The 12088-nt window shown below is 34.6% G+C and overlaps 1 protein-coding gene across 2 annotated transcripts; it reads right to left on the reverse strand.

Annotated features, from left to right (window-relative positions):
• LOC108366306 (uncharacterized) lies at window positions 1–3783 on the reverse strand. Of its 2 annotated transcripts, none has more exons than XM_017620660.1 (2): window positions 3609–3783; window positions 1–623 (listed from the first exon to the last, which is right to left on the reverse strand). In XM_017620660.1, exons 1-2 carry the CDS (start codon window positions 3610–3612, stop codon window positions 190–192), a joined length of 438 nt encoding a protein of 145 aa, XP_017476149.1. In that variant the 5' UTR covers window positions 3613–3783; the 3' UTR covers window positions 1–189. The 2 variants fall into 2 exon arrangements, with proteins under 2 accessions (XP_017476149.1, XP_017476143.1); XM_017620654.1 differs by having other exon boundaries at window positions 1–626; window positions 3609–3776.
• Window positions 3784–12088: the final 8305 nt, after the last annotated feature.

Here is a 12088-nt window from a genome sequence, read left to right on the forward strand (position 1 = left end):
TTTCAAAGTTGACTACTTAAAATTCAGCGTTTGTTATTTATTTATAAAATTTTTTATAACATTTTTTTAATAACATATAAAACTTTACATATATTATAGCATTCATTTAAATATCCAAACTCCCAGTTTTTTTTAGTCAGATCCTAATTTGCAGTCATTGACACCAAACCTTCCCCACGCGGTTGACAATTAATTCCGCACCAGCACTTCATAGTTGGTGAGAGTCACTTCTTCGCCACCAAATCCAATATACAAGCATCCCTGAGATGGATGAATCTTGCCGGGTGTCAAACTGTTGGCATGATAACCACGTCCCACATACAATGGTTCACCAAGGCTAGTAAGTCCACAGCTAACAGCCCCAGGTGGCACTGAACCATTTGCATCGGGCACCCAGTGATAGTTATGTCCCACCAATACCTCTATATCATGTTTGTTCACCTCCTCACCACCCCAGGCGACATACGCTTGTTGCTTGTTGGGCACAACTTTAGCAACTACTACATCGCCTTTGTGGTAGGCGCGACCGACAAAGATCGGATCACCATCCGAATCGTGACCAGCTTGGACGGCAAATGGCGGCAAATCGGTTTCGATGTTGGTGGAAATCCATTCATGTTCACCTGCTAGTTAAAGGGATGTTGTATTAGATGTAAGTAAATTAATTAAGTGTAATGCTTGAAGTTAAAAATTTGTGCAAACATGCATATCTACATACAGTCAGCGGCAAAAATATGCATACCCTGGCGATTATATTTTCCATCCCAAATTTTTTTATTTTTTAATTTTTTGTAAAAGTTTGATTCATTCAACAACAAAACCATAGAATACATTTTTTTTAATTTCATGCAGAGCTCGGGGAAAATGCAAGAAATACCAAGAAACTTTAAATTTTTCAATTCGCCACCAAAAAAATTTTACTACAAGCGTTATGACTACAAAACTGCATTCCCAAAATTTCTCCAAGAAATCGTATTTCGATGAAAATTTCTTTGAATTTTTTTCATTTTCAGGGGATCTGTGTGAAACTAAAAAACTATTCTTGCCTTTGAATGAACTATATGTTTATAAAGAATAAGGAAAATGTGGTATCGAAAATATAAATAAATAAAATCGTCAAAACGTCAGAGTATGCATATTTTTGAAGCTGACTGTATGTATGTGGTGTAACAATGCAAATCGGCGTACGCGGCAAGTGTGAGATTTCATGTTTTTTTTTTTAATTGACATTGGAAGTCTTGAACGGAATTAAAAAAGTGCATTTTTTTAAATTAACACTTATGATATTTTACATTGACAACGATTATATGTATGTAAATATGTAAGTATTAACTTGGAAATACATATATATTGCACAAAGATTGAAGTTATACTTATGAATAAACCATAAATGTGTTAAGTAGCTTCCTGTTATAAAATTATTTTGTGATAATCATAGCTGTTGCCAATCCATTGGGTTTAAGGGATCGGCATATCGATAAATATCGTCGTTTAAAGTACAAAACCGCGTAACTGACATTTGCTGCCAAAAACTGGATTTGCTCACAAAAGCTCTTGGCTCAATCCTTATCCATTCGTCCTGAAATATACTAGCCAGAAATGCGATTGCTTTATACAAAATATAACCATTTTGCATTATTTTGATAAGCGATTTTGTACTTTAAACGACGATACGTATGTATGTATAATTATGTACACAAGTTAGTCATGCATTCGATACGTAAACAACTTCGGCGAAGAAAGAATCCTAAACTTATCGAGCCCTAACCGCCAAAATAACGTAAGCGACATTTGTTTCAAAATTTTATTTTTGAAACAGAAAATTCCTAGAGCGTCTAGATGCATTTCTGCATCAAAAAGACAAATTTGAAAAAGATGTCGCTTACGTTATTTTGGCGGTTAGGGCTCGTTATGTTTGCGGGTTTTACAGCATACAAATTTCCCAAGGGTAATGATGCTGAAGTGACAGTCCTTGGCCAGTTATGACAGTTCCACAGATTTTTGTTCGAAGAATACTGGAACATTCTATATGCTTACACGTCCTTCTTCGCCGAAGTGCTTTTAAGCGCATTTGTTACGTAAATTTTTTTGCGTGTCCCCTTCGCGCCGTTAAAACACACTAGATATTTAAGTTGTTTTCGGTAGATTCGGTAATGATCTTGAGTTGAATACATACATACATACGTTTGAACTCCAAAACTCCTCATGAGCGCCTGCATATGCTACATATTGAGATCGATAACACAGGGCAACACTGATTTTGGAGCGGTAAATGTTAAAGCTGTTTTTGATAGACTCTTTTTGGCTGATTACGAATCCGTAAGTAGAAAGTTTCCATCAGGTCCAGATTTTGAGAAAAACGAGGTCAAAATTTAAAAAAAATGCGTTTTTGCAATATTTGAGAAGCTCCAGCAAAGAAATAAAAGAGGATAAAATCTTCCACTAAGGCCTAAATTGAAGCTAGAATCCTCGTCTACTGTCCCTGAGAATAGATACCATCCCTGCATCTTGACCTGATGGTCTCTTATGGTCATTTATTGAACAATAACTGGAAAATTATGATTTTGAATAACAAAATTTTGGTAAAAATCAGTTTTTGCTGTGCAATAAAACACTATAAGTGAGCTTAGGGTCAAGGTGCAGGGATGGTATTTTTAGGGATGGTAGTTCAGGTCTTAATTTAAGCCTAAGTGAAAGATTCTATCGCCTTTTGTTTAATTGCTAGAGCTTCTGAAATATCGCAAAAAACGCGATGTTTTGACAATTTCACCTCGTGCTTCTCAAAATCTGGAGCTGATGGAAACTTTATACTTACGGATTCGTAATCAGCACAAAAAAGTTGATCAAAAACAGCTTTAACATTTGCCGCACCAAACTTTTTTTCCATTTTTGTTGACCTGTGTTATTTGATTATGTTTTATCAAATAACATAGAAAATCCATTAAAAGTGTCGATCTATCATTTGCTGAATCAAAACTATTCACACACCATCTAAGTATTTTCTTCCATATAAAAAAATCGACCATACCTTGTATGGAGAATAAGGTCGATAGCCGTCAGCAAAAAATTTATAAAAAATCAGCGCGATTTCGTAGCTACTTCAAATTTGTACATTGTTATATTATATAGTTTCGTTTGCAGCATGAACCATATTTTGTTACAGAAATATCGAAAAAAATATAGCTTGCAAAACCTTGTTAATATTTCAAAAACCCAGGGTGCACGCAGAAATAATGGAGCGATATAATTCCAGCGGTGTAGATATAAATAAATTCACAGTTTGTCAAGTATTTTGCAAAACTTTTAATGCAACAGTTTGCGTTTATATAGCTAATCAAATTTAGAACGATTCGATGTTAATTAAAAGTTGTCGGATTATTTTGACCATATCAATTTTCTTGTGCTCCTTTCGGACTTGGCAAATTTGCCTTTCACTGAATTTAAACGGATAAAGATAACACAACCTTAATAGTTTTGGAAACGATGTTTTCTTATATCAAAATATGGGGTTTCACAAAAAATAGACTTATCAATTTCTCACTCTAGGCTAGGGATATCTGTTTATAAAGAATTCTGCGAAAAATGTTGTATTTGTAAACTTCACTTACCCATTATATTATTTTCTCTTGTTTATATGTATGTAAGTAAATAATCTATAAATAAGTAGATACTATTTATATATGTATGTCTTTATTTACAGAATGTCAGTAAACGATATTGAATTCGTCTGCCGTTGTTTTTAATTGCAGTGTTGCTTAGACTTTAATGTTTCAATTCAGACTGCATACAATTTCACAATCAGCAAAGTAATCAGATGAATGCTAGTGATGTGCTGAGTGAATACTTTTAAGTATTGATCGATATTCGGTGCCGATTTAAAAAGTATCCAATACTCTCGATAGTCGGTACCGAATCGTTTAGGTTTCGAATAAAAGCGCACATAGGCCAAAAATATGGAAAAAACGGTTCAGGGGAGATTCGCCTATCAAAACCCGAATTCAAATGAAAGATGTATGTCGGTTCGAGGCCATAATGCAGAGAAGCTCCTACTTGTTGGAATCATTTTTTTCCAGCTGAATCGGACGATATTATTTTTGTAGGCCTGGGGCAGATTCTGTAACCAGTTAGCGAAAATTTTCGAATCAGTATCGGTTTTGTTGACGTATGATGTTAAAAAATTGTTACGTCAACAAGTGCGATATCGATCCGAAACTTGTCGCTAACTGCTTACAGAATCTCCCCCCTGAAAGGCTTCTTCATCCGTCAAAGCATTTTGCTTGAACCTTGGATCGACCAAGGTTAAAACTGATAAAATAATATTTCTCTTTTAGCCGATATCATATAAATTAGTAATGCAATTTTTTTCTAAACTTGAAATGCATATAATGGCGAAGGTTTAATGTAAAGAATCGGTATCGGGTACCGAAAAGGAAGTATTGGGTACCGAAACCTTTTTTAAGTATTCGGTATCGACAATTCAGCACATCACTAATGAATGCATATACATACAGTGCTGAGTAAAACAAAATTTCTGTTAACTATCCGCTGTGACTTTACAATTTCAATTTACTGCCGTCCCTAAATTGGAGCGCTAAACATTTCGTTCTCCATTGTCAACGAGTTTCAGCGCGCGCTATCCGTTGACGTTTTCTTATTAGCTCTCGTTTTTATTCTCGTTTCCTCTTTAACTTTTTTATTTCCCTGTCAAAAATGAGAAATCCATTTGCTCGGCGTTAGCGCCGCGTTATTGTGGGATGCTTCATACAAATTGTATGGGCATGAGGATTTTTGACAATTGCTTGGCGCTTGACGCTTGAAGCGCTAAGACGGCAGTTAAACATCTAGAGAGAGGGTTTGATTACAGCGTGCGACAGTCTCTTTTATATACAAACAAAAAATCAGTATACATATATGCCAGCAAAACTCTGAAATTTCAAACTCCTTAAAAAGATTCTGACGTCAGAGAGAAAAGACATATACATATATTTGGTCCCTAGTTTCGTGAGTATAGTAGAAGAACAAGAAGAGATCTCGTAATACGAAGTGAAGAAAATTGAACATTCTTATAATACGTATTTTCTATATGAAGTGCTCTTTTTTTGTTCGCTAATGTGCAGTACAAACACATACAGTAAGCCCTCGCTAAAAGCAACTTTCGATAAACGCAATACCTCGGTTAAAGCAACGCCCAAATGTTTAGCATTAGTAACTCAGTAATTGCAACTTTTCAAAAATTTTTGCCTCAGTAAACGCAACTTTCTATCCATAATTTCTTATTTCGTTTAATTTTTGTCATCAATGGGTTCAGTTTCAGTAGAAGGACCTTAACTTTTCAAAAGCTAGAGAGGCGGCCGTCGACGAAAATGAGTCCTCAAAGAAAATGCAAAGGAAAAGGAAAGAAAAGGAAAAGGCAAAACGTTCTATGTCACTTATTACCTCTGAAGCTTAATTGATCTGTTATCTGTACCTGATCGATTCTGGCAACCGTTCATCTTCATCAGCCAAAGGTAGACAGTTTTTTCATTCGTTTATAAGGGTGTAACGATTGCAGATGCATTTGCATTCTGGTGCAAGTAAGAGACCATCTAAGTGTCAAGGGTACTAATAGACATAGAACTTTTAGCAGTATCACCGACGATATGGGCGGAGTATTTGTTCGGAGCAATATTTTTTAAGTAAGAGTATACACAAATTCAAACTATATAGAGAAAGCAGTATATTGTAACTTTCTTGGTCGAAATTTATTTTTAATTGTACCACAAAATTGTACAATTGTAATTAGTTTTGTGAAGTAGTTTCTTAAATATGAAGAAACATACACAATTTTTGTAAATGAAAATTAATTTCGTTCAAAAAAATTACAATTCATTACAATACAAAATTGGGAGGGTCAAACGTCATTTTTAGTATATAATTCATTCACCTTTTTTGCTTAGAAGCGAACGTAGAATTCGAATTTGCCATAATTTTTTAACCGACTTCCAAAAAAGGAGGAGGTTATCAGTTCGTCGGAACACTTTTTTTTTATGTATGTTACCGCATAACTTTGGACCATGTCAACCGATTTCGATAATTGCAACGGAAAGGTAGTGTCTCAGAGGTGGTCCCATACTAATTTGGTTTAGATCCGATCATTGAATCATGAAATATATAGATATATATATTTTTTTTTAAGTCGGTTTTTTTTTGCTAAAAACTACTTGTTTTGAAATTAAATTACTCTGCCTTAACGTACGTTTGTATTTCGATTTTTTATGCATATAAATGATTTTTTAGTGAATTAATTTAATACTTTTGTTTTGTCTTACCGTGCACAATATTATTTAACTTTTGATACTTTTGACTTCAGGTTAAATTCTAATTTCCATTTGTGATTCGATTATTGCTACAAGCTCAATCCAAGCAACTGACCGAATATTTACAGGTTGCTTTTACCGCGGGCGTACTGTACACATATATGTATGTAAAAACGTACAGCTGCGGTCAACTAATTAACAACGTATCTGTACAAAAGTATATACACTCGTTTTGCTTATAACGCTTAACTTTCGCTACCAATATCGATCAGTTGTTGTTTTATATATAATCAATGTTTTAGAAGCAGTTAACTAATTCAATTTAATTTAAATCATATTTTAATTTTATTATATGTATATGTATATAGTAGTATTCTTAAATCAATGTTCCAGCCCAAATTACGTTTTATGGAAAGGAAATATTACTTTTTACCATCAGGGGTGGCATTTTTTTATGAACTAAGGATAATGTTAAGTAGTTTCAATTTTACAAGAGAAGTTAATCGGGATATTTTATTTTATTTCGATACGTTTTTCTAGCAGTTTTCATTTGGTTAAAATAGTGTATTTCTACAAAAACTTTTTTTTAAAATTAAGTGATTTGCTCCATTTCCTAACATTACAAAATTCAGTAATTATGGATTTACCTCATTTATTTACTGGTTATGTACAGTACTGCCGTTTCTATATTTGTCTAATTTTTAACATAAGGCCACTTAACTGCTTAAAAGAAAAAGGTGCTAGTATGTTACAGTGTAGAGTGACGTGGAAATTATTGGTGACAGAGATTTAGATGGGTAATGCCCAACGATAATACGCTACCAAATTTTCTGAGAAGGCTACAACGTTGATTTGGTGGGGCTTAGTTATAGTTCAAATACAATACAAATATTTATCTACGCATTGTTGTATTCTTACTGATTGCTCTAAATAAATTCTTCTTCTAAATAAATACCGGTGACATTGGGCTACATATATTATTAAACTGAACCTGCCTTAATTGTAGTGGCTTCTTGTATGCCGTTGTTAATTAGTTGACAACAGCTGTAGACTGCCGGCATTGTTTTATCTTATCAGCTCCAAGCGATGCGAATAACAAAGATAAAATCACTAATAGGGAAAGCCTACATACATATCGCACACCATCTCCAAAACTGACACAACTCAAAATTTGACATTTTTGAAATTATGCACTAAAAATATACACAGAGCTTATATTTACCTTTCAGCAAAAGCTGGATCAAATTTTTGTTATAATTTGTTAAAAAATCCTAAGGTAAAGTCTTACTTGCCCATATGATTAACATGTGCTAAGAAATATTTTTTCGTATTTTCTGACGAACATGTAATTTTTAATTGTGTCACTTTTGAAGATGGCATGCGATATGTGTTTACATACGCCGTACATTCCATAGGACCTGAGTTCGATCCCTGATTCGTGTATGTCAAATCGAACATACTTTTTGTCAATGGCACTGTGAATATTCTTCGAAATTATAGAGAAAATGCTGACACACATTTTTCTGATATACAGTCGTGTCGCTATATAGTGAACGCCCGCTATAGTGAACACCTCGATATAGTGAACACCGAAATATTTACACGGAGTACTCTAAATAGTGAACAATCGAAAGCCTCTAAATAGTGAACAAAATTTTAAAAGCAACGGCAAGCTTAAATTGACAAAAAACACCAAACTTAATCGGAAATGAAAACGGGTATTCCCCGAAATTTACCACCTTATGTTTATTATTGGAAAAGCTGCTGCTATTTCATGATAATGTTTTTTGTTCCAGCCGCTTGTGAGTGGATGTGCGCTGTTTTATGTGTTTTTAAAAGTTTTTGTGTGCTAATAAATTTAGTGTTATCATTCCTGCGAGGAAATTCCTTTCGTTGAAGCAAAAATCTGAAATTGTTGAAAAAATCGGAAAAGGAGCTGGTGTTTCATCCTTGGCAAAAACGTATGGTGTAGCTAAATCAACAATTTCAGGAATAAAGAAAAATAGTCGCAATATTATATTCTACCAGACGATTGGAGCATCTACGTTATACAAATGGCAACGCAAAAAAAACTATCAAGTTACTGGGGAAATGCTTAAGGAAAAGGCAATAAAGTTGCACGCTGACCTTAAGGAAGTAGAAGGTAGCTTTCATGCCAGCTCTGGTTGGTTATCTGGATTTAAATCTCGCTTTGGAATCCGATTGTTAAAAGTGTGCGGCGAGAAACTATCATCAGATACCCAGGCAATTGATCCCTTTAAGCACAAACTCAGAAATATTATTTACGAATTAAAGCTTTGCGAGGACCAAATTTACAACGCAGACGAGACTGGTTTGTTTTGGAAAATGCTTCCTGACAGAACGTATGTCAGCCAAACCGAAAAAACAGCTCCGGGGAGAAAATCAGAAAAGGCCAGAATTACTTTTCTTGCTTGTACAAATGCCACTGGACAGCATAAAGTCAAACCGTTAATAATTGGGCGTGCCAAGAAGCCGCGCTCTTTTAAGGCGTATGACATCCCAGTAGACTACCGGAACTCTAAGAGTGCATGGATGACTGCAGACATCTTCAGGGAATGGTTTCACCAATGCTTCGTTCCTCAGGTACATGAATAATACATCTAAAATTCCTTATAGTCTTATAGAGTATTTTTTCGTTTTTAATTGTTATTAGGTTCAAAAGTATTTGCTAAAAAAGGGTTTAGGGTTATTATCTGTAGGAAAATATACATCACACAATTTTTAAAAACTTTAACTTTGAAAGATGCGATATCATTTTTAATGCTTGCTTGGAATCAGCTGCAGGCAAGTGTAGTAGCGAAATGTTGGAAGCCTTTACTAGAATGCTTCAATGCTACAGAGCCAAATGAAAGCGAGGATTAAGACGATGATGTTCCCTTGAGCTTTCTTCGCCAAAAAATATTGCAGGAAAAATATAAAGAAGTCAGGATATACAGGATCTGGTGCAAGTTGTAATACCGGAGGTAATTTTTATTGACCCTCTTGACATTCACCTGTTCATTTAGTTTGATTGTTTTAGGAAACCTACACTGAAAATGATATCGAAAAGTGGAATACAATCGAAGACGACGAACCAATTGATTTAGAGAAAGATGCCGAGGATACTGCGGAATCTGGTGATGATGAGCAAGGCGAAGCACAGATGAGAAATCCTATAAAAGCTACTGAAGCTATTAAAAGCTTCGANACTGCAGCTATTAAAAGCTTCGATAAGGCTATCGCATGGGCCGAAGCCAACACGACTGACTATGCTGGCATAATAGTATTGAGAAGTCTACGCGAAAAAGCGGTCCAAAAGTCAATTTCCGAACGCATGAAGTAAACATCTATTCGCGAGTTCTTTCAATAAACATTCATATGTACATTTCTATTTTCCTAAGTATAAATTTATTCCAAATATCTGTTAGACTTACATACACAAACCAGAATTTTGAGCAAATAAAGTAAGTTTTTGAACAAAATAAATCAACCTTAATATAGTGAACAACCTGGATGCTGTGAACAGGCCATGCAAAAATTAGTTCACTATATCCAGACACGACTGTATTTTCAAAAGTTACCGATATCGCTAAGGAATTGGATTTTGACATTGTCCTTCCTCGGAGAGCGAAAGGAAATATTTATACCGATATTGGATAATATTTTGCTCGATTTCCGAGAAAGATTGCCGAAAGAGACATTAAACATTTTTGATTTGAACTTATTACTTCTATCTAAACTTGGGGAACATAATACGCCTGACGAAAAAAATAATGCTATCGAACGCGTAAAATCGCTTGGAAAACGATACGAACTTTTCTTAGAAAAAGGACGGTATCAATTTCGAAGGAGAGTTTAAAGTGTGGTTAGAACGATGGACAAATAAGGAAAGCGAAAAGCCATTCCCAAAATCAGCAGCAGAAGTTCTTGGTAAATGCGACGAATATGCTTTTCCATTGATTAACAAACAAGCTAGTAACGCTACTTCCGAAAGTAATTTAACGTTATTTGACAAGTTAATCCCAATTTTACTATATTTTGCCCATGGTTTCGCGAATAGATACATATATTGATATCTATATTGTATAATGAGCTAGACATTTATAAAAAAATATTAATTAATAAATAAAAAAAAAGAAATATAGCCAATACTAGTTAAGAAAAGGAATTTCTATTATTGCCATAAGTGCAAATTACAAATCGCGAAAATCCCGGGATTGTTTGCCAAGAAACCAGGGATTTTTGGGACCTTAAAAAGGCCGGGATCCCGGGATTGTCATTCCTAGTGTCTGACGTTCTACCAGCGAAAAGACTTTATAATACATGCAAATTTCAAATTTGACTTTAGTTCTAAGATTTATTCTCTTAGTAATAAAATAAAGCAAAAATAATATGGTGACGTTTGTTTTCGTCAATTAGCCCTTTTTTGCAACTTTCTGGAAATTCTCAACGGCAACACTGTTTACATTCTTACATACATATTTACATGTGTATGTAATTGTCTCTGCATTATTTTTTACAGTTCTCGTCCGAGACGAAAAACGGCGAATTCTGATTCTCTTTGCTTTACAATTTATATTTTCTGTGTGGCATACTCTCTTTATTTTGTATTCTTCTTGTCTCCGACTCTCTCTTTCTCTCTACGCAGAAGGCGGGCGCACGAAAAACTACATTGAACCCGCCTTGTCTTTTATGTGAAACTTGCCCCATCCTCATTGGCTAACGCCAGCCAATGAATGCTGCGCAAAATCACTCAATCCAGTTCCACTCAAATGAACGGTTGTTATTTGTCATTGTGTTAGGCTACGTAGCATAATGGGGAGGGTCCGAATTATAAACGAAAAGTAAAACCGAACGAATGAAAATTTCAATAAACGCTCGTGTGTTAGCAAAATATTTTTAATTTTTACTTTTTACGTTAGCAGGTAAGTTCATATATACATATATATATATATATATATGTATGTATGTATTTTGAATGCTAATTTTGGAAATTCAATTTTCATTAAATTAATTTACTAAACTAAAAATGTAGGCTAATGTAAACGCATTCGGGTCAGAATGTAGGTACAGAATGTAGGTACAGTGATTATAGCATTTACAATTTTTTTTTTTAAGATTAAAAAATATACACATGCCCATGCGGCTTATAGAAGCGCAGGGACCTCTTGCCAAATTTGTGTTGGAGAAATTCAAAGCCGTTTTCTCAGCTAACGGAGGCTTGGAGACAATAAAGGGTGTGGATAAAATTGTAAAGGGCGAGTAAAGCGCCCTTATTCCTGATAATATGAACGTTTCAAACGTTCCATATTTAAATTGGGCTCCACTTGTATCAACTTAAAATAAATCTATTTTTTGATTGTTCTTATTTTGCTTTTTTTTCGCAATACCTAGTCCCTTTTCCTGCCTTTTTCGCTATTTTGTTTTGCCTTTTCCAGCCTATTTCGTTATTTTATTTTGCCTTTTTTATAGGTTTTTAGGTCCTAAAAATCCGTTCCCTGGTCATAACAAAGCACGTGTTCCTATAAACATTTAGCCTGTTCTAAGGCCCGTCGAGAGGGAGGGGGGAAGGGGACAATCCCCTTAGTTAAGCCATTTTTTGGACTAAAGTCAAAAGGTAGCCTAATTTGAAAATTTCAAAATTACACTTCTCGACTGAAAAATAAGATATGCGAGCCAACTCGACGGCACACAGTGTGCTTTTTTAACACTTTCATGCGAATTAATCGTAGCGCTTTCGACAGAAGCAATATTTTGATATGAAACCTGAGATTATTTTTAATGTAAATTTA

The sequence above is a fragment of the Rhagoletis zephyria genome, unplaced genomic scaffold, assembly GCF_001687245.7.
Source record: "Rhagoletis zephyria isolate East Lansing unplaced genomic scaffold, Rhagoletis_zephyria_1.1 Rzeph_scaffold_00039, whole genome shotgun sequence".
NCBI lineage: Eukaryota > Metazoa > Arthropoda > Insecta > Diptera > Tephritidae > Rhagoletis > Rhagoletis zephyria.